At 38.8% G+C, this 23,936-nt stretch overlaps 1 protein-coding gene across 3 annotated transcripts in view; it reads right to left on the reverse strand.

Moving 5' to 3' along the window:
• The window catches only part of dek (DEK proto-oncogene), a 35,355-nt gene that overhangs the window by 2,073 nt on the left and 9,346 nt on the right, over positions 1 to 23,936 (reverse strand). For 2 of the 3 annotated variants that reach the window (XM_072560900.1, XM_072560899.1), the window contains exons 4-11: positions 19,420 to 19,529; positions 18,280 to 18,374; positions 14,901 to 15,021; positions 11,664 to 11,846; positions 8,523 to 8,664; positions 7,710 to 7,760; positions 3,539 to 3,687; positions 898 to 966 (exon numbers count right to left, since the gene is read on the reverse strand). In XM_072560900.1, coding sequence (XP_072417001.1) covers positions 898 to 966; positions 3,539 to 3,687; positions 7,710 to 7,760; positions 8,523 to 8,664; positions 11,664 to 11,846; positions 14,901 to 15,021; positions 18,280 to 18,374; positions 19,420 to 19,529 — 920 coding nt within the window. The remainder of the gene's footprint in view (positions 1 to 897; positions 967 to 3,538; positions 3,688 to 7,709; positions 7,761 to 8,522; positions 8,665 to 11,663; positions 11,847 to 14,900; positions 15,022 to 18,279; positions 18,375 to 19,419; positions 19,530 to 23,936) is intronic. The other variant, XM_072560901.1, reaches the window with a different exon arrangement.

Consider the following 23,936-nt stretch of genomic DNA (forward strand, 5'->3'; position numbering starts at 1 on the left):
GATAAAACCACACAACGTGCTAATCAGACCACTGCTGGAATATGGTGAATAGCTGCAGGTCCATTATCGGAAGTTCTTTGGCCCAGTCTAGACAAGCTTCACTAGCCTGATACCAGTAATGGAGGGATTGCTTTAACAGAGGTTGACTAGATTGGGTCGGTACTGATTTGAATATACAAGAAAGAGGTGACCTTATTGAGGCATACAAGATTTCTAAGGAATTTGACAGGGTTGGTGCAGAGGTGCTGTTTTCCCATGCAGGAGAGTCTAGCAATCTCAGAATAAGGGGTGACACATTTGAGAGAGATGAGAAGGAATTTTTCCTGAGAGTTGTGAATCTGTGAAAGTTTTTGCTGCAGAGGGTGGTCGAGTCTGGGTCATTATGTATGTTCAAGGTTGAGATAGGCAGACTTTTAAATCATTAAAATGGGAAAATGATATTGAGAATGTTCCGATCACACAAGCTCACTGAATTACAGAGCATACTCAATGGTCTACTTCTGATCTTACATCTTATGGCAACAAGCAAAATGAGATATATTGATCTGATTTATAAATGGACTTCTCATGTACCTGACTCAAGTCAAAATATTAGACTGCAATAAGTATCATTTTTACCCAAGTATTTTCTTACAAATTTATCCCAAATTACATTAAAAATTGTTCCTTGCCTTTAGCCTGACATCAGGCAATTTATAGAGTCAGTGTCATTTTTGGCCTATCAATCCTGTCAGCATCACTCTCTAAATCCTTCTGGCCATGTAGGTTTATTTCTTTCAAGCACGCATCCAATTTCCTTTTGAACTCATTAACTGGAATTTGCAAATTTTCACATCAATGCATCATTAAATCACTAATTTATAAATAGATACTAGATTTGGAGAACTAAAGACATACCTCTTTCACAGTATTCTTGACAAAATCTTTTTTGTCAGACAGGTCATAATCTGGATAGCTGGCAAAGACCTAAATAAAAAAGAAAATTCACTAAATGCTAAAGAATAGTACATTAAAAATAGCAATGTTGAAAACAAAAATGTCTATTAAAACTACAAAGAGTCAAAGATGCCATTCAGAATATTTAAAAGTATAAAAGATGTCTATACACAAATGGCCAATGAATAATAACTGAACTGAGCACATTGCAAATTTGAGAGATTATCTACCCCACTCACTTTAATCCACAGTACCCGACTTCAACAAGTGAGCATACATAAGGATCTGAATTTGTCTTCACAAACATGAACTATGAAACAAATAGCACACAAGCAAGAACTGACTATGCTTCCATATCAAGTTACTTTCATTTATAATAAATCCAGTTTCTTATTCAGGAGAAAAAAAGCTGTAAAACCTACAATTACCAGAAAGCAATTCAAGTTTGGTCATACAGCATCCCATAGTTATTATTAACAGGGTACACTATCTCAAGTGAAAATTGAGAGAAGAAATGAGTTTCTAACTTTATTAGAAGTAAGGTTAAGATAAGGTTTTGTGAGTCATAGTTCAGTGGTCAAACATTTAAAGTCTTGCCTTTGACCTTTCTAATTTAGAAAAGAATCTAGAACCCCCAAAACATGCAGTTTCACCACTTCTAACACTAATCCAAAAGATGTGTAGGTTAGGTGCATTAAGCAAATAAGGTTGGGGATGGGTCTGGGTGGGTTACTCTTCGTAGGATCCACATGGGCAGCTGTAAAAACTGACTAGAAATGCAAATGTGCATTTCTGAAATGGTTCAACATAGAGCTGTACAGCAGAAACAGACCCTTCGATCTAACTTGTCCGTGCCGAGATATCTTAGATAAATCTAGTCCCATTTGCCATCATTTGGCCCATATCCCTCTAGACCTTTCCTATTCATATACCTATCTTTTTAAAAGTACTTGAAAGCCTACACTACTTCCTCTGGTAGCTCATTTCATACACACACAAACCTATACATGAAAGAATTGCCCCTTTAGGTCCCTTTATACCGTTCCCCCTCACCTTAAATGTATGCAGTCTAAATTTGGACTCCCCAACTCCAGGTGAAAAAAACCTTAGTCTATCTACCTTTCCATTATTGTATTAACCTCTAAGGTCACCCCTCAGTCTCCAATTCTCCAGGAAAACAAACAGCCCCAGCAATATTCAGCCTTTCCCTATAGCTCAAAACCTCCAACCCTGGCAGCATCCTTTCGAGTTTCACAACATCCTTCTTTGAGCAGGGAGACCAGAATTGCATACAATATTCCACAAGTGGCCTAACCAATGTCCTGTACAGTCTTAGCAAGACCTCCCAAACTCATTCAATACAACAGAAATAAATTCTAAATTCATGACACTCAATATATCAAATGCAGAAAATCTATATCTTCTATAGGTTCCCTTGCATGCATCATATTAGAGAATGATTTTGTATATAGAGATTGTTTAGAACTGGAGAGTCACAAGAATTGAACACAATGGAAATGCCTACAAATCGGTTAGATATCTAATATACTAAAAGCAGTGAGAATGGGTGGAGTTCAATCATTTATGCTAAACATTCCATGATACAAGACTGGTTTTAAAAATCAGGCTATGTTGTATCAACACACAGTAGGTTCAATCATACCACATATGGTACAATGTAAAAATATTTTTTTCAAATCAATTTTATTCAATTAAAGCCAGTACAACTAAATGCCATTTAATGTTATCTGTAAAGATATCACCTGACTAAATCTTGCAGGAGTTATTACTTTCTTTGCACAACTATATATATGTGTTATGATTTCTTGGTGACTAAAAAAAAACTTACACGTTTGATTCATTCTTCATATTCTATTTCTTGTAGTTTTTCCATTAAAAAAAAAGGTACTGCAAAACAAAATCTAGCTTCTTTTAATTCTTGACTAATTCTCTCGGTGTACTGGACTTTACAGTTAGTGGCAAAATGATTACAATCTCAACTAACCTTGAAACATTGTCGATGGACCTAATAACCTTTATACTGTAGTTTTTACTATCTGACTATTTCATTCCATTGTCACCTCGAAGAGATCCAGCAACTGTAATATCATCAAGCAGTGAACCAGATAAAAGGCACTATAAAGATCATCATATTCATGGGACAAAAATAAAGGGGGGGGGGAGGGGGGGAATGAAATATCAAAAACTTTACACCAGTTAAAAAAACTTGGCCACAGCTCATTCAACAAGTTGCAACTGAGGACCAATCATACAAAATCAAGAAATTTAGGAGATTTCACCGACACAGATTTCATCATGGCAATTGGGCGTGGGGAGAAACAAATCACCTGACAGTAATATATGCATTTCCATGTTTAAATGTGCAGTGATCAAGAAATTGCAGCTAGTTTTAAATATAATTTCACCATGACCAAAATTTGATAATTGACTATTGCTGTTAATATTTCAAATAGTCAGTCATTTAAATAGACTAAAAGCCCAAGTTCTCTTTAGTACTGAGCTTGTTTATACAAAAGAACTATTGCGTCAGATTCCAATCAAGTTTAAAGAGAACATACATAATAAAATCTTCATCATTCACCTTTTTGCAGATTTGTTTCATTGTGACTTCTTCCAAGTTTGCATCAACCAGCAATTTCATGACAGTTTCCTTCAATTCCTCATCTGTAGGTGGTTTTTTAAGTTTCTTAATCAGAGGTTCATCATCAGAACTATCTTCAGATTCACTTTCTGGGAAACAAATAACAAGATGCAAATATTGAAAAATAAACAGGATACTGAATGCAATTGTACACTATTTTAGACAATTTTGTTACACTTCAAATACATACCAGCTGACATTGCTCAATTTAGCTTGGTTTTAAGCTCAAGTTGGCTTTTCAGAAAGATCAAGCAGTGGATAAGGTTGGAAAAGAAAATGGGACACAAGATATAAGATCATAGTTGATAAACATGGAAAAAGGTAGTACTTTTAAAGTGAAAATTCAACCAATTCAAGTTATGACCAAGTCAAAATCATCCCAAGTGTTCAAAAAAATGATAATCATGTATGCTAGCACGAGTCATAAACACAGATTCCTACCATCTGGATTCTGTAAGTAGGAACATTCCAAAAGGACACAAGAATAGCCTCAATTAAAATCATTTTCGTACTTTTATCTTTCTGGTATTGGTTTCTTGCCTCCATTTTAATTTTGTGGAATTGCACATTAAACAGTTGTAAGTGAGACTTGCAACGCCACTGTTTAGCTTACCATTGAGAAAAAAAAAATCAGATCAATTCAGTAACAGTTCTCTTGTTTCTGAATTGACCTGTTTCTTTGCATATTGTGGCTTACATCTATGGACAGTCATAGATTAATACATTCTTTTCCAGCCTATGCTCAGAGGAGAAATATCAGTCACTAATAGTTATCAAATTGTAACAGCACAGTTTATTCAAGAATTCACAATAATAACTGGAGAGCACGACATCCAAAAACATTGATCAACTGTTAAGAATGATTTTCCCAAGGAATTACAGTTTATTCAACACCATAAATCATTGACATCACAGCAACTTAAGATTTAAAAAAAAATATTATTTCAAGTCACCTTTTCACCAAGAGGAAGAAAGCAGATACTTCATTTTTCAGCAAAATTCACAACAACCTATTTATAGAGCACCTTCAATGTCCCATGGGGCTTCACAGAAGCTTTACAAACAAACAATAGTGCCCAACCACACAAAAACAAACACATTAGGCAATAAAAACAAGAGGTCGATTTAGAGATGGCTTTAGAGAAAACAAAAGAATTTCAGAGTTTGGAGTCAATACAACACAAGTATGGTCAACGGTGAAACAACAAATGATACTTAAGTGCCAGAATTAAATGAATACATATTAAAATTGTGGGTTTGGAAGAAACTAGAAATAGGGACAGTGAAACCATTGCAGAAACATAGTTTTCTAATAAGATGTGACTTGACCAGCATCTGTACAGAACAGCACACACAGAGAATAGAACTTGGGGTGGGTGATAGTGCATAGGTGAGGGAGTGTTGTGGATGACCTCAAATTCATGTAGGTCAGAATATGAAAGACCAGCCAGTACTGTTGGAATACTTAAAACTAAAAGCACCAAAGTCACGAATCAGGGTTTCAGCAGATAGGTGGAGACAAAGACAAGGGCAGGGGTTAAGGAAATGGAAATACTTGGATTTAGTAATGGCGCAAATTTGCATTCAGAAGCTCAGATCAATTCTGACAAAGTTACAACTGAAGGTTTCCACTCACTGTTCAAGGGAAATAGAGTTGGTTAGAGAATAGTGCTTGCAACAGAAACCAAAAACAATGGTTTTAGTCTTTCCCATATTAAGATTATATTAAATTTCAGCTCAATTAGTATTAGACTTTTGAGTTAGCAGTCTGAATTTAGTGGAGAGATGATAGAACTGGCTGTTATCAGTTGATACATTTTGATTTCAGATCATACTGCCAAAGGGTAGCATTTGGATAAGGAACAGAAGGGGCACAAAAAATATCAGTTCCTGAACGATCAGAAAAAAAGTTATTGCAAATGATACTCTGAATACAATTAGATCAAGAATAAACAGGCAAGAAAAATTCCAGCCAGGTAATAACAGTTGACACACTTGATGAATGGTATGGTCAAATGTGAAAAGTCAAGAGGAACCAGAAAGGTATTCTCTCACCTTGGAGAAACAGAATTTCAGGTACTGTGCCAGGAGGGGACATCTGATTGGGGTAATTAATACATGAAGAGCTGGGGAAGATGGTCACTGATTTAGGGAGGAAACATGTCTTTGGACATCAATTTGGATAAAAAGAAAAGGTAAAGTGGAATTGGGGTGACAGTTTGCAAGAAAAATGGGGTGGGGGTGGGGGGTCCTCATGGAAAACTAGAGATGACATTTGGGAGATAAGATGAAAAGGAGATGGACAGAGTATGGTTGTGTAAATCAGCAGCTACAGGAATGTTTGCAAATTTGAAAGCAGTCTGACTGGGTGGATTAAAAAAATGACATATGAAATATTACATCACAGCCAAAGTCAGCATTTGGTATTATTTCATTTGTCTTCAAGGTGGAGTCACCTTCACCCACAGCAGTCCAAAGACATAGGGACACCCATAGTGCGGTTAGGAGGGGTGTTCCAGAATTGAGAAGGATGCTTGAAGAGTTGACACAATGCATTTTGCGAATGAAAACATATTGCTGCCACTTTGCACCACTGGTGGAGAGAAGGAATATTGAAGGTAGTGAACTGTGCCAATCAAGCTGTTTTGTGCTGGTTGGTGTCAAACTTCAAGTGTTGTTGGAGCTGCAATATCCAGATAAGTAGAAGGTATTCTGTAACACTCCTGATCTGTGTCTTCTAGATGGTGAACAACCCTTCTGGTTCACTAATGTCCTTTAGGGAAGGAAATCTGCCATCTTTTACGTGGTATGGCCTACATGTGACTCCAGACCCACAGCAATGTGGCTGACTGTTAACTGTCCCTCTGGACAATTAATGGAGGGGGCCATTAATGCTGGTCTAGTCAGTGATACCCTCATCCCATAGTTGAATAAAGAGGTACTAGAGATGAGGCAACAAGTTACTGGCAGAATTCCTAGTCTTTGATTTGCTTGTCTAGCCACTGTATTTATTCAGCTAAACTGATCCAGCCAAATATCAAGGGTTGATGGTCATTCACCGCATATAAATGACAAGTAACATTGACTTGGGCTGACAAGTACCAGGCAAAATGTTACTGTTTATGGACATTGAATTCTTCAGTACCTGAGAAGTCACAATTGGTACTGTTTACTTCTCACTGGAGAGCTGGAAGGTCACTGATGAAATAGCTGAAGGTGGCTGGGCCAGGACTCTACACTAAGGAACTTCTACAGCAGAGTTCTTTGGCTCTAACCAATGAAGAGATTTTTGTTGTCAGTGACTTCAAATTTTACTGACTTATTGATGACACACAGTCAAATGCTGCCTTGCTATTAAAAGACCAGTCACTCTTGCCTCTCAAGTAAGATTGAGATGTGGAAGTGGGAAGAAAATGATGAATGAAACAAGGAAGTGATCAGAGATGGCCTTTTGTCTGATTGACATATTAGGTAGGAGAGAGTAATCCTGAATATCATGACAGAATCTCTCTTATGTCAGGCTTTAAACAAGAATACTAATCACCTGATTGCAATAAACATTTGTTAAAGTGTCAAAATGGAAACAGACAAGATTAAACCTACAAGAGGACTAGTTTCTTATGACCGGGGTGACGAGATCACTTGTGGCAAATTCTTAAGTGATGTGACACCATACATTTTGACAAGGTATCTCAATGGAAGGTTACACTCACTCGGTCATTGAAGATCCTTGTTACTGGCAAACATTAAAATTTAAACCAAATCACAGAATCAAGAAATCTATTGCATATGGAGGGGGGCTACTTGGCTCAGTACATCTATACCATTGACAGTTTCTGCCACATTACAAAATTAAATGGATGTTAAATAGAAAGGATATTGGTTAACGAGTTAGGTTTTCCCAGTATTATTTATTCTTTATCTCAGGAAGAGTTTCAGTTTGATGTATACAATGATATCCTAGATCTGCCTTTATTTTTAAAACTTTTTAACAGGAGAACTCCACAAAATGTTTTATAGCACCTTTCTCCTACACTAATTTTTAACAAAAAAATTCTCCCCACATAATTTTGGTCTGCATGTAAGATGATATTTAAAAAGATTTACTTACTCTTAGCTAGCCTCCCAATCGAAGCCACCTTTTTAACGCCACTGCCCATGTCTAGGGAACAAAATTACATTAAACGGGAACTGTTGAATACTATTCTTTTATTTACGAGATCTGGATTCAATTTTCAGCGCGGCATGAAGGACAGCGCAGTTTCTTCCTGCCAGTTACGAATCAATAATGCTCAGCAACTGAATTTAAGTCATAAAAGGAGAGAGAGAGAAGAATTGTGGCAAATTGACTCACATATAGGAGACAACTCTTAAAAATCAGGCATGGGAATGAGGTCCCATACAAGTTTCATCCCATATCTTAACCTACATAACTGATGCAATATTGATGCAGAACAGAATGTTTGTCCATTGTTTACAAAATAAATCCCTTTTCACTTTAATGAGAACAACAGTCAGTAAAAATATTTGCTAAAACATTCTGGTACAGTAAGCTATTTGTATGCATTCAGATTTTCAGTTTTAAATGAAACCACAAGACGGTTGCCTTCCTCTCTCGTATTTGGGTCGGGAGAGGGGAGACAGGCAGCGGGCGGAAGAGAAAAGGTGGTGGGAAAGATGAAGGGGGAAGCAAGAAAGACAAGAGTTGACATTAGGAAAATGGAGATTGTTGCTTTGGTTTTAGAAGCTGCAAGCTATGCCTCAGTAACCGTGGAGTGATTTAAAAGAACATATCTTAAACAATGAAGACCTTTTTTCCAGGAAACCATATTTTCCTCTCAACCAACATCCCAGAATTACAGTACCCTCTGGTCATTAATGTATTGTTTGCTACAGTCACAGCATTGGATAATTATGTACCTACCCTTCTTGGCAGGAGCTGGAGTTTTCTTTGCAGTGCTGCTGTCAGCTTTTTTCACATTTGTTGCTTTAGTATTTTGTCCTTTCTTGCCTTTAGGAACACCTTTTGATGTTGATTTCTCTTTTTTAGATGCTTTCTTAGGTGGCTGGAAGAGAAAAGAAAACAGATTTTCTATTTTTTTCTTTATTTCTCAGTGCCGGTTGTGGTTCACTGTTGTGTTTGTATTCTACAGCTTTACAATGTTTTCTAACAATACTACATTGAGCTATGGAGATTTTAACTTAATTATTTTTCATTGTGTTTTGATTCAATTAACAAGAGCTTTGAGCAACTTAAAAATGAAACAGATCTTTAACTGGCACTTACTGAAAATCATTAATTGCACCAGTCAGAAACATAAAAGTAGTCAGAACATTATCCTGACATGGCTAGCATCCAAACGAGGTAGACTACATCCAGGAGATTACATTATCGTGGAAAGGAGCTGCCCTGGGAGTCCTCGTAGCTCAAGGTTAAACATGGGCAAAAAAACCTGCTAATTACTGTGTACCACCATCCCTCCATGTTGAGCAACATTTGGAGGTGGCAAGCAGGCAAAGCATACTCTATGGTGGGAAATTTCAATGTCTAGCACCAAGAGTGGCTCAGCAGCAGCACCACTGACTCAGCTGGTCAGGTCCTAAAACACAGATGCTAGACTGAGCTTCCGGCTGGTGGTGTAGAAACCAACTGAGGGAAAAACACAACCTCATCCTTTTCAAATTGTAACTGCAGATACATCTGTCCATGACACTATTGTTGAAAGTGATCACCACACAGTCCTTGTGGAGACAAAGTTCCACCTTTACGTTGAGAATAACCTCAGTGTTGTACGGCACCATCACGGTGCTAAATGAGACAAACTTCAAAACAGATCTAGCAAAGAAAGACAAGAAATCAATGAGACATTGTGGGCCATCCATAGCAGTAAAATAATATTTGCCAGCACTATTTGCAACCTCATGGCCTGGCATATCCCCGACTTAATCATTACAATCAATGGTTCAATGGGGAATGTAGGACAGCCTACCAGTAGCTGCACCAGACACAGCTAATTCCTGATGAAGGGCTTTTGGCTGAAACGTTGATTTTCCTGCTCCTAGGATGCTGCCTGACTTACTGTGCTTTTCCAGCACCACATCCTCAAGGCATACCTAATAATGAAGTGTCAACCTGGTGCTAAGTGCAGAAGGAGCAAAGCAATCCCATAAACAATGGATCGGATCCAAGCTCTCCTGTCCTGCCACATCTAATCATGAACAATTAAAATAAATCACTGGGGGAAGAAGCTCCTCAAAGATCTCCATCCTCAAATGAAAGAGTCACATTAGTGCAAAAGGTAAGTTTGAAACATTCACACAATCTTCAGCCAGCAGTGCTAGTGGACAATCCACCATGACCTCCTCCAGTGGTCCCAAACACCACAGATATCAGTCTTCAGCCACTTCAATTCACTCCATTTGATAGAGAAACAGGAGGCGGCACTGGATACTACAAAGGTTATGAGCCCTGATAACATCATAACAACTCTGTACTGAAGACTTATGCTCCAGAACTTGCCTCTCTCAGAGAGAAGTACAGTTGTAATGCTGGCATCAATCCAATGTGGCACCAAATCCATATGCAGCCACTCCTTCCACCATCAACGTTCAGTAGTAGCAGTGTGTATTATGTACAAGATACACTGCAGAAAGTCAAAATATCTTTACAAACTCTCAACCATTTCCATCCAGAAGGACAAGATAATAATGGGAACACTGCCACCAGCAAAGGTTCCCTCCAATCTACTCACCACCTGAACTTGGAAAAATATCACTGTTCCTCCACTGTTGCAGGGTCAAAATTCTGGAATTCCCTGCCCAAAAAGCATTGTGGTTCAATCTACAGAGCATGCATTGCAGCAGTTCATGGGGGCAGCTCACCACCACTTTTGAAAGGCAACTAGGGATGGGAAATAGTTGCTGGCCTGCCAGCAGCACCTTTAACTCCTCAGTGATTTTTTTTTGAAAAAGGGAAAAAAAAAGGTAAAATGAAAGGAAATGTAACACGATTCAGAAGAACCTAAACAAAAGTTGCAGCCAGAATTCAGTATGAGATGAGTGAAAAATAATTTGGTTAAGTAGCAAAAGGAAGAACTAACTGACATATTAAATGGAATAGTGCATTATGATCCAAGATTTAAACAGTGGAAACTAAATAATCTTGCATATTCAAATAGATAATGTTACCAAATAAATTTTCATCCTCTAATTAACCACTTCAAGTCACTGAAACAGCACGAGGACTTCTCATTCTGTCAGAAAAAAATATCTGATATGCCTTAGGCACCCTAATATCAAATCACAGCCTTCTGGTTAGACTGAGTGCTAACGAAAACAAACACAGTCATTTTGAGTGAAAATATTTGGTACCAAAGTGACTGGTTGCAACAATGTTATAATGAAGACTGGCCAGGGATAAAAATGAAATACTAGAGAAACCCAGCAGGTCTGGCAGCACCAGTGGAGTGGGAAACAGTTAACATTTCGAGTCTGATATGACTCTTCATCAGAGCAGTGAGCAAAAAGACAGGTCACAGCTTTCAGCATAGTCATTGTAATAGTGTAAAGACCAAGGAATCTTGAGGAAAATTTGAACAAGTTGCGTTGGTTCCACTTTCTTTAGTAGAGTTTCTATCTTTTTTTAAAGTTCTCAAAATTACAAAAAGTTGACAATTTTCATCAGCAAATAGTGAGCAGTTCATATGAGACAGGTGATAAGAATCAAAGAGTAACAGAATTAGGAGATTGGAATAGCCTAGTCAGAGAAAGCATGAATCAGTTCAAGACAATTAAAATAATGTAATGAGAGAAAGGATTGATGGTATGGTGAAAAGAAAGCTAAATTATATTAACCATCAAAAGTTAGAAAGAATTATGAATGATTGTTACAAATAGTGCTTTAAGTTAGAGAGAGAGAGAGAGCAATTTAATCACTTTTAAACTAAGTAGCATCTAGCTTAAAAGATCAGATTCTACAATAAAAAGCTAAACTATCTGCTCTGCAGATAGTTGACTCGTCTATAAGCAATTAGTACCCACTGTGTCGAAGACAAACAACACAAACCTCCACTTCTTCCTCTGCATCACTTTCATCAGAATATTTTTCCTTTTTCTTCTCCTCTTCACTGCTGGACTCATCTGTGAGAATTTCTTCTGAGGTTGCAGCCTTGGATTTTTTCTTGGACCCAGAGCTGCTATGGTCTTTCTTTCCACCCTTTTGACGTTTTTTTTTAGGCTTTGGTAATGACTGGAAAATATATACATGAATAAATATATTTAAACAGGATTAATTTATGAAGAGATTTATCAAAATCATACCTCAAAAGGTGCGAGTGCTTCAACAGTTTGCTCACACGCACAGTGTGAGCAATTTTATCATCTGAATTAGCTATAATAAATGGCATGTTATGAACATTATAAACTTCAGGACATAGAACCATGCTGCATACAAGATTACAAAACCCAGTTTAGGAGCTGGTGTTTTCATTTTTAAAAGACTAGGTAACTATGAAAAACTGAAGTGAGCCATGGGGAGCTTTTAAAAATGCATTCATTTGTATTGAAGAGTAAAATAGTGTAGTTCTGGAAGACTGCCTAAATGAACCAGCTCACAGAGGAGTTTTCATTTAGTTATGCAAATGTTTTGAGCAGAAATTTGACACTAATTTAAAATGGCTTCATTTCGAGCATGTTCTGGCACAATTTTCCAAATGCGCCAAAGCAGGAAGCCTAGTCCAAGAGATTCTGCAAAATGAGATTCACCATCAGTTAATCTGAACAGTTTTTAGTAGTTCACATGGAGGAAGAAATTGAAATTTAGAAAGGAATGTTGAATAGGATATCAAAAAAAACTACCTGCTCTCTGAAAGTGCCATCCACTCCCAACAAACTGAACAAGCAGACAGACCTTGATTAACATCTCCTCTGAAGAGCTACGATCAACAACTATTTAAAAATGGTACTTGCGACTGAAAAAACGTTTGGTGTGCTCAGATAATAGCCTCCAAGACATCTGAAGCTGCAATGGAGGGACATAGATGCTGCAGTCTATGATTCTCCTAGGAATCAGGAAAATGGTTAAAGCTATCAGCAAAACAGAATCTAAAAATAAATTTAATAAAAATTTATAATTCCAGACCACTTTGATTCATTTCTTGAAACTGCATTCATCTGTCCAGCTTCTTATAAAAAGGTTGATGACAGCATCTTTCTGAAATTTTTGTTGGGAGAGTTTTACTCTTCAATATCAGTTGGTTGTAATTTGTGCCACTTTCCATAAGATGGAATCACTGAACACACTCTTGTGGTTGTTTTTTTTTAAGAAAAGGATGGTTTGTTCCACCAATCTCAGCAGACTATTTTGCTAGCATGTGGAACTTGATTAATATTTCAACCATATGTATTCTTCACTTGATGTTTGATGAAGAAACAGTGGAACTTGACTTTATCAAGTGATAGTCAGGAATCAGAAATTTCACTGTCTATTTTAAATCGTGCCTTTTCGTGAATCCTGTGCACTATCTGCATTAAATTCTGAATTCATCTTTCTTTGCTTCTTGGGGGACATCAAGTCAGATGGTCCCACTGGTGATAATATTGTCAATGCTTGTTAAATTGTTCTGCTGATGTTTTCTCCAGCTAAGGCCACTTGCTCACTTTTGTTATGCTGGTGAATTTATTCCAAAGCTTTTCTATTTATTGGATATATTTTACCATTCTCGTGAAAACAAGCTCACGGGTCACTAGACAATTATAAGTTTTCCCAGTGACTGCTATAACTTCAGTTTTAAATTGAGCTGTTATATTTGATTTATCATTTGGCACCAGTTAGGTTTGTCAACTGGCTAGAATTGGTGTAAAAATTAAAGCTTCCTGCTTGCATCTGTAACTTGACCTGTTCTTATTTGTTAGTCAGGCTAACCTTGGCGGTGGAAAAACTATTGGAAACAGTTTTGTGGGATAAAACTTTTCTGCATTTGTAGAGGCAGGGATGAATCAAGAACAGTCAGCATCGTTTCGCTAAGGGGAGGTCATGTCTGACCAAACTGATTTTATTTTCCGAAGAGGTATCAAATGTGTAGATGAAGACAATGCTTTTGCTGTAATCTATTTGGACTTCAGCATTGATAAATCCCACATGGGAGACTGATAGTAAAGTTAATAGCCCATGGGACCCAGTGCAACGGGATGGTTGAGGGACCTTTTTGTGACATGGTCAGTTTCCATTAGGGTCCTACAGGGAGCCCTTTCTGTTCGTGGTTTATATAATCTATTAATGTTCAAATGTAAGAGAGGTGATCAGCAAGTTCGCAGGCAATAAAAGAAGAAGTGATGGTGTGGTAAACAGCATAGTAAATAATAGAGTTAGCCTTACACTACATATAAACAGGCAAATGAAATTCAATCTGGATAAATGAAAGGTGATAGTCTTGAGCAGGAAAACAAGGCAAGGGATTACATGATGAATAAGTGGGTCCTGGGAAGTATCAAGGATTAAATGGACTTTGGTGTGCATGTACACCAGTCCCTTAAGGTATGACAGCAAGTAGAGAAAAGTGATTAAGGCAGCAAATGGGATACTTACCTTTATTAGTTTATGCACAGATGTTTAAGAGCAGTGAACTACATAAAATATTGGTTAGGCCACAGCTAAAAGTATTAAGCGTAGAATCCACTTATTAGGAAGCAAGTTAGAGCACTGGAGAAGATCCACAAGGATGCACATGGGCAATGTTTCAATTATAATAGGAGACTGGATAGACTGGAGTAGTTTTTTCTCAGAGCAGATGAGATTGAAAAGATGATGTGGTCAAGATGTATAAAATTGAGAAATATACACAGGGTTTATAGGAAACAAAAATTTCCCCTCGATAAAGGGATCAATGACCAGGAGCGTTGATTCAAGGGACAGAAGATTTGGAGATGTGTGGAAAAGATGTTTCACCCAAAGGGTAGTCAGACTTTGGAACTCACTGTCATAAAAAGAAAGTGGCAAAGACAGAAACCCTCATACACAAATACTATTTAGACGTGTACCAGCAATGCCAAGGCAAACAAGGCAGTGAGGCAAGTACTGGGAAATCAGATTGGAATAGTTAGGCATTTGCTTTTGACTGGTGTTGAAGCAATAGGCTGAAGATCTTTTTTCTGTACTGACAATCTTATTGTTTATAAATGCAGTCTGATCTCTGAAAAATTATGGTAAACGTTTACATGAGGTAAATGAAAACTTATGACCAAAAGTCTCAGGCTGACTTTTACACAAGCATACATAAATAGAATTGGATTTCAAAATCTCAACCTTGCCAGATGCTTTGGGTTTCATAAGGAAATTCAGAATTTTTGACACAATTTCATCTTTAGTGCCTTTTCTCTCCAGATCCAGGACAGTACAAATAACCTTTAGCACCGAAATTGGATTCCTAAAATCATGGGGGACAAAAAGAAAACAAACAATTTTTTAGAAGATTTAGCAACAAACATAAGCAGCAAGTAATAGACAGAGCTAAGTGATCCCAAAACCAACAGGTCAGATTTAAAGTCTGCAGTCCTGCCACATCCTGTGGTAGACAGTTCAACAACTCAGTGGAGGCGGCTCCACAAATACCACCATTCTCAATGACGGAAAAGCCCAACAATCAATGCAAAAGACAAGGCCGAAGCATTCACAGCAATCTTCAGCCAAAGTGCCAGTGGATGATCCATCTCAGTGGTCCGCAGCATTACATCTTCAACCAATTCAATTCACTCCAAGTGACATAAGGAAATGGTTGGATATTGCAAAGACTATGTGCCTTCACCACATTCCAACAACAGTACGGAAAAATTGTGCTCCAGAACATTGTACTGGAACAGCTTGGCTGAGGCAAATACAGTCACAACACTGCAATTTTCCACATTGTCAGGTAGATACCAAAGGACTTACATGGGCACAGAGCAGGACAAATCCAAAATGGCTAATTACTGCTTGATCATCAGTAAAAGTGACAGCAGGTATCATCAACAATACTATCAAGCGGCAACTGCTCAGCAATACACCACTCAATGACATCCAGTTTGGGTTCCATCAAAATCACTCTGCTCTTGACCTCAATTCAGCTTTTGTCCATGTTTGTTCAAAAGAGCTGAATTCCAGAGATGAGTGACAGCTGATCACATCAAGTCTGCATTTCATCAAATTTGGCAAAGGAACCGTGGCATACTTGAATCATGGGTATCAGCACGCAAACTCTGCTGTTGATAGAGTCATGTCTGACCTATAAGAAAATGGTTGTGGTAGCTGGAGGTCAGTCACCTCAGTTCCAGGACAACTCTGGAGTTCCTCAGGGTACCATCTGAGGTCCAACCATCTTCAGCTGCCTCACTAATGACATTCCAACCATCAATGTCAGAAATGGGGATGTTTGCCAATAATTATACAATTTTAAGCAACATTCACAACTCCTCAGAGACGGAGACAGTCCACATTCAAATGCAACAAGATCTGGACAATGTCCAGGCTCGTCCTGACAAGTTGCAAGGGACATTTGCGCTACACAAATGCCAGACAGTGACCATCTCCAGTAAGAGATAATTTAATCACCACCTTTCACATTCAATGGTGTGAAGATCATGGAATCCCCTACCAACAACATGCTGGAGCTAACCATTGACCAGAAACTCAACTAGACTCACCATACAAATATAGTGGCTACATAAGCAGATCAGAGGCAAGGAATACTGGAGTAACTCACCTCCTGACTCCCTGAAACCTGTTTAACATCTAAAAGACACAAGTTAGGTGTGTAATGAAAAATGCCCCACTTGCCTGGGTGGTTGCAGCTCCAAAAACACAAGCAGCTTGACACCATCAAGGTAAAGCAATCTAGTTGATCCACTCCCTCAGACACTGATACTCAGTGTTCCATGCTGGTACTAACTACAAGCTGCATCACAGTTAAAAAAAGTCATTAGTTCGCACCTTCCAAACCCACAAGCACTTCCATCTAGAAGGGCACATGCAAATACATGGGAACATCACCACTGCAAATTCCCCTCCCTGGCATTCAGCAACCTTAAAATATTACTGCTTCTTCACAGTCGCTGGGCTAAAATTCTGGAATACTTCCCTCAGGGCATTGTGCATCTACATACAGCACATGGACTACAGTGGTTGAAGTAGGCAGCTCATCACCACCTTCTCAAGGGCAACTGGGGATAGACATTAAATGCTGGCCAGCCAGCAACACCCACACCCCAGATTGAATTTTAAAAATTTGAACAGTACAGTTTAGTGCATTAGTTTCTGGCCTGTAAATAGAAAAGACGTTTTGCCATTATTCTCGAATGAACATTCAATTGGTATTGCACGCAGACAATCTTTTCCACTCCCTACTTTTCATAAGACATTAAAGTGCAGTGCTAGTTCACAAGACAAATATGGATGAAGTTGGTCATTGAGCTCATCATTCCACAACAGAACACTAGAATTTCACTTTCACCTCATTCAATTTCTTCGTAATTGATACCAGGGCTTGACTTTCACTACCCCACTTTTTCATCACTATTTTAGAAGGAGTGCCAGATTATCTGTCCTGTTAATAGCAATAATCCCCCACCCTCACCTTTCTTATTCTCTGGTTGAAGTCTTCCAAACTTCTGTTTTTATCTCCACTCCCCAACTTTTTGAAATCTTAAGTAGTCAGTAATCAGGCACTTCCTTTCAAGGTAAGAAAAAAAAATTATCAGATGTGTGGTTCTCCTCTAAACAGTGCTCTGAGCTTGAACACTCCCTTGCTGTGACCAAACTGAACATTTTGTACAAAATCTGATCAGATTGGAGTTTGATAGTTTGAGCAGGACTTAAAAGTACTGACTCATGGTTTTGGATATATAGGTAACATGGCTTCCTTTGGCAGTCACTATTTTAGCAATTGGATAGGTTTCGGATCAAATCTATTAATATGATCTTAAGTAGCGGAGAACCAAAGACTATCCCGACCAGACCTACTCCTGTCAATCAGCAACATCTCTCTACTACCAGGATCACTGCACTTTACCAATTTATTAAGTATACACAAAATCCATTGATGATCGGTAGTGAATGACTTAATATCAGACTTGATAATCTCTATTTCAAGAAAGGGGCAACTAGCTACTTCCCGATATTCACAAAATAAAAAAAGTGACATGGAATGTAGTCCCCATTACACAAGATTTTCCTCAGTCTTCACAATAATGTCCTGATGCTGTACTTTGCTTCGTCTCTTTTGACAATGGCTAAGTTGATGTTTCAAGCCTATTTCACTCCAAACAGGATCCACCTTTTAACCCAGCAGAATATCAAAAGACTCAAATTCTGGTCAAATAGGGAGAAGAAAATAAGTAATTTCTTAGACTCCTTGGTCATCCAGGGTTTCACATGACCAATTTGTTCTCCAGAAGGTGATCTTGTTACATAGTAAGCAAACATTAATCATTCTTTTACTGACCATTTAAGAACCCTTCTCATCTCTGAAGATGTAAATATTATTTTGTCTCTTCTTATTTTCCTACATACATCTTGATTATAAAAGACTACAAAATAGGTAGCTAGTTGAAAAGTATTTGAAAAATAATTTAGTTAACAAGCAACACAGAAACAAGTTAAGCTCTTGGTAGAGAGTGTAAGAGGTGAGGAAAATGCTTAGTCAGTCACTCACTTTTTCAATACCTCTTCTTTTTTCTTGTGCTGCTCACTGCCAGTTTCAAAGGAGAACCCAGCAAACAGCCGAATGTTTCTTTTCAATGTGGCAAGCTGGAAAGAATTCAATATAAACAAAACAGATTGTAGCAAACTAACAAGACTTAAAAAGTCACTTACAGGAAATACTAACCATAAACTAAGTATATCAAACAAAAGATAACCAGTCAACTGATGAGTTGCTGAGACAGACTCGCAATGTCTGGCTTGATCCTCAGTCTATGATGAGTTAATCATGAGCCTCAGCCCCTTTGAGTTGTGAGGGAAGAACAGCATATTTGATTCATAATCCCTCCTGAAACAGCATGTGAATTTCAGGCAAGTTAGTCAACTCTTAGCTATAAGAGATCCAGATTGCCTCCGGTACCATTCCACTTTTTGAATACATTTATAACAAACCAAACTTGTGGTGTGGACTGATTTGATTACAAAAAATATTATAAATAAACAATGTCACAGAATACGATTAATAGTTCGGAAGCCATTTTTATCAATGATTGGTATTGAGGTTATAGCAGTTAAGAGTATTCCTCAAATAATATGCACTCCATCAGCTGTAAACATGCAATTTCCACCTAATAACCAATTAAAACTTTCATATTTTAGGAGTATAAATTTGAAACAAGGCTAGACTCTTGACACCATTTATTTTCATTTCCACACACTTTAGTCATGGCTAAAGTTATGTAACTTTCCAGAATGAAATGTTTTAATTCTGCTTCAAGTTTAATTCTGCTTCAAGTCGTTGTTGGAAGACCGGAAATGATGTTTTTAGAAGGTTTACAGCAATAAGGAATTACAACAAATTTTGCAAATGTCTGACTGTTACTACATGTGCACAATTATGTCCAATGACTTGCATCTCTGTAAAAGAGCTTGCCTCTTCAGGAAAAGCAAAATTCCTCTCACAAAAATAGCATATTTTTGCTTAGTATCATTATTAGTTAATTCGTTAATGCTTAGTTAATTAGTATCACTAATTAACTTTACTCCCATGTTCAAAAAAAGCGATACTCTGAAAAGCAATGCAAATTTTGCTTTTGCCCAACAGCAGGTATTTAAATTGATGAACCCCAAGTACTAAATATTTTGATCTTACCGAACCTGGCCTGTTATACAAGATTTTGTGAAGGGATTTGAGATCTTCGGCCTTAGTTTTGCCCATGAAATATTGTATCCTCTCAATTTCTCCCAGCTTTGTGCCTCTACCTGAAGAAAACAAAAGAAAAATCCATTATGTCGAATTGGACTTTGCCCTTAAATTCATACACTGGTCCAAGGCAGGCAGACAAACACACAAACAAACAAACATCCAGCTGGAAGGATGTTCTGAATATTGTGGAAGCTTTTTGCAAGTTCTGTGAAGGTTTGTAGCTCAGGTTGAGGTTTAGGGTGTAGGTTTGCTTGCTGAGTTGTAGGTTTGATATCCAGACGTTTCATTACCTGGCTAGGTAACATCATCAGTGGCGACCTCCAAGTGAAGTGAAGCGAAGCTGTTGTCTCCTGCTTTCTATTTATATCTTTCTCCTGGACGGGGTTCCTGGGTTTGTGGTGATGTCATTTCCTGTTCATTTTCTGAGAGGTTCATAAATGGCATCTAAATCTAATGTATGTTTGTTTATGGCGTTGTGGTTGGGGTGCCTGGCCCCTAGGAACAGGAGAATCGACGTTTCGGGCATAAGCCCTCCTTCAGGAATGAGGAAAGTGTGTCCAGCAGGCTAAGATAAAAAGGTAGGGAGGAGGGACTTGGGGGAGGGGCGTTGGAAATGCGATAAGTGGAAGGAGGTCAAGGTGAGGGTGATAGGCCACCTTGTAGCTCAACACTTCAACTCCCCCTCCCACTCCACCAAGGACATGCAAGTCCTTGGACTCCTCCATCGCCAGACCATAGCAACACGACGGCTGGAGGAAGAGCGCCTCATCTTCCGCCGAGGAACCCTCCAACCACAAGGGATGAACTCAGATTTCTCCAGTTTCCTCATTTCCCCTCCCCCCACCTTGTCTCAGTCAAATCCCTCGAACTCAGAACCACCTTCCTAACCTGCAATCTTCTTTCTGACCTCTCCGCCCCCACCCCACTCCGGCCTATCACCCTCACCTTGACCTCTTTCCACCTATCGCATTTCCAACGCCCCTCCCCCAAGTCCCTCCTCCCTACCTTTTATCTTAGCCAGCTGGACACACTTTCCTCATTCCTGAAGAAGGGCTTATGCCAAAAACGTCGATTCTCCTGTTCCTTGGATGCTGCCTGACCTGCTGCGCTTTTCCAGCAACGCATTTTCAGCAAATACTTAACTACACCAGCAACCATCCCAATATACACAAACAAAGCTGTATCAGAACACTATTCCAACGAGCCACCGCACACTATAGCACAGACGAACTTCGGAAAACAGAGAACTGCCGATGCAACGTATTCGAGAAGAACTGATACTCAAAAAATACAGTGCGCAGATTCCTCAAGAACAAACCACGTCAAGCAGACCTAACACAGCCAGAAACCATAACCACCTTACCATACATCAAAGAAGTCTCAGAAATGACAGCCAGACTATTAAGACCCCTCGGAATCCTAGTAGCACACAAACCCACCAACACTCTCAAACAAAAACTAACAAACTTAAAAGACCCAGTACAGCCCATGGACAAAACCAAGGTCATCTACAAAATTATGCCCCCTTGTACAAGCTATCGACATCATCCTAGGAAAAAGACTTTCACAGTCTACCCTATCTAATCCTCTGATCATCTTGTATGTCTCTGTCAAATCCCCTCTTAGCCGCTGCCTTTCCAATGAGAACAGACCCAAATCTCTCAGCCTTTCCTCATAAGACCTTCCCTCCAGACCAGGCAACATTCTGGTAAATCTCCTCTGCCACAAACACTACGTAGGACAAACAAGAAGAAAGTTAGCCACCAGGATACACGAACACCAGCTAGCCACAAAAAGACACGACTCTCTCTCTCCTTCGTAGCCCTACACACGGATGAAAAAAACCATTTCGACTGGGACAACATCTCTATCCTGGGACAGGCTAAGCAAAGACATGCCAGAGAATTCCTAGAGGCCTGGCACTCCAACCACAACATCATAAACAAACACATAGATCTAGATGCCATCTATCAACCCCTCAGAAAACAAACAGGAAATGAAATCACCGCAAACCCCAGGAACCCCATCCAGGAGAAAGATATAAATAGAAAGCAGGAGACAACAGCTTCGCTTCATTTCACTTGGAGGTCGCCACTGATGTTACCTAGCCAGGTAATGAAACATCTGGATATCAAACCTACAGCTCAGCGAGCAAACTTACACCCTATTGTGGAAAGTATTCAGCCTGGAGTCCGGTTGCTAGTGGCGTGCCACAAGGATCTGTTTTGGGACCACTGCTGTTTGTCATTTTTATAAATGACTTAGACTCAGGCATAGGTGGACAGATTAGTAAATTTGCAGATGACACTAAAGTCGGTGGAGTAGTGGACAGTGTGAAAGAACGTTGCAGGGGAACTTGGAAAAACTGCATAATTGGGCTGAGACATGGTAGATGGAGTTCAATGCAGCTAAATGTGAGGTGATGCACTTTGGTAAGAACAACAAGGCACAGTACTGGGTCAATGGAAAGATTCATGGTAGTGTGGATGTGCAGATGGATCTTGGAGTCTATGTACATAGATCCCCGAAAGTTGCCGCACAGGTTGACAATGCTGTTAATCATTTCAGAGCTGCAATATCATGCTGCAACTATACAAAACACTAGTGTGGCCACGCTTGGAATATTTGAAGCGTTCTGGTCGCCATATTTCAGGAAGGAGGTGGAAGCATTGAAAAAGGCACAGAGGAGATTTACCAGGATGTTGCCTGGTCTGGAGGGAAGGTCTTATGAGGAAAGGCTGAGAGATTTGGGTCTGTTCTCATTGGAAAGGCAGCGGCTAAGAGGGGATTTGACAGAGACATACAAGATGCTCAGAGGATTAGATAGGGTAGACTGTGAAAGTCTTTTTCCTAGGATGATGTCGATAGCTTGTACGAGGGGGCATAACTACAAATTGAGGGGTGATAGATTTAAAACAGATGTCAGAGGTAAGTTCTTTTTGCAGAGTGGTAAGGGCATGCAATACCCTAACCTGCCAATGTAGTTAACTCAGCTACGTTAGGGAGATTTTAACAATCCTTGGATAAGCTCATGGATGATGATGGGATAGTGTAGAGGGACAAGCTGAAAATAGTTCACAGGTCGACGCAACATTGAGGGCTGAAGGGCCTGTTCTGCGCTGTATTGTTCTATGTTCTGTAGAAATTAGAATATAAAATTTGATGAAATGCTCAAGATTTTTTAAAAATTGGAAATTCTTTTCTTCCCCATTTGGCAAAAAAAATATACAAACCGATTTCAGAAGCAAATCTAAACACAAGAATAACTTCCAAGTTTGTGCGCTCAGTACCCTGCTGTAAGGGATGACCTACTAAAGTGTTCAATATGTTCCATCATTGTTGCTCACAGAAACAAAATGCACTGATGTGTCTCACACCTGCACACATACAACATGGGTGCTGGGGAAAAAATAAATAAGCACTACCGCAGTTAGGCAGTAGTGTGGGGGTAAAAACGAAAAAAAAAAACAAAATACACTAAAGGACAGGAAACAGTATTAGTTAATGGATGGTTTGAGACTGCAGGAAGACTTGTATTGGAATTCCCCAGTGGTCAGTGTTAAGACCATTGCCTTGCTCTTCATGATATATACACATGAATTGGACTTTGGTGTACAAGGCATAACTTCAACAGGATAGATTAGTGGAATTGACAGATGTAGCAAATAAGAATTTCATGCAGAGAACTGTGAAACAATTAATTTCAGTAGGAAGAATAAAGAGACAATAAAATTAAAGAGTACAATTTTCAAGTGGATGCAGGAGCACAGGGACCTGGGTATTATATGCATTATTAATTAACAGAGCAGGTTTAAAGAGGAGCAGCATCCGAGGTTTTATTCATTGATGTCAAAAGTAGATCATATAATTAGGAACAAGAATAGTCCATTTGGCTCCTGGGCATCAGTAACTAGTTTAAAAAAAAACCAAGAGAAGTAGCAGCACCACCTACGGGTTGACACACATTATCATGTTGATCAGTGGCTGCAACAGGTTGCCAAAAGATGTGAATATGCAAGGTCCCTTCATGGAAGTGTCAACTTCATATGTGGAAGACCTTACATCTCAAGGACTGACCATCAGCAAACATGTACCAAATGAAATCATTCCAACGAGATGGATATTGTGCCAAGTGACAAATTAAATCTCAGCTTGTTGCCAATATTTTCAGGTGGCCAATGTTTTGCACTGTGGTTGTGGCAATCACCTATGCAATGAACCTCTTCAGAGCAAAGGAAAGAACTATGGTGCAATGTCCACAGTTTAATGAGAAAGTAGCAAATGGTCAGTGATTTCTACGTAAGTCCATGATATTAAGAGCTTTGCTTGTCAACACTGACTTATGATAACTTATTTTTCTTGTGTCCCAAATGGTAAAAGCAGAACTCCAACTGCATACTGCAGCCTTCTTCGCTATAGTTCTAGGATTTGTATTTCTATATGCTGTATTAAAGAGCATCAAA

The sequence above is a fragment of the Chiloscyllium punctatum genome, chromosome 41, assembly GCF_047496795.1.
Source record: "Chiloscyllium punctatum isolate Juve2018m chromosome 41, sChiPun1.3, whole genome shotgun sequence".
In the NCBI taxonomy this organism is placed as follows: Eukaryota; Metazoa; Chordata; class Chondrichthyes; order Orectolobiformes; family Hemiscylliidae; genus Chiloscyllium; species Chiloscyllium punctatum.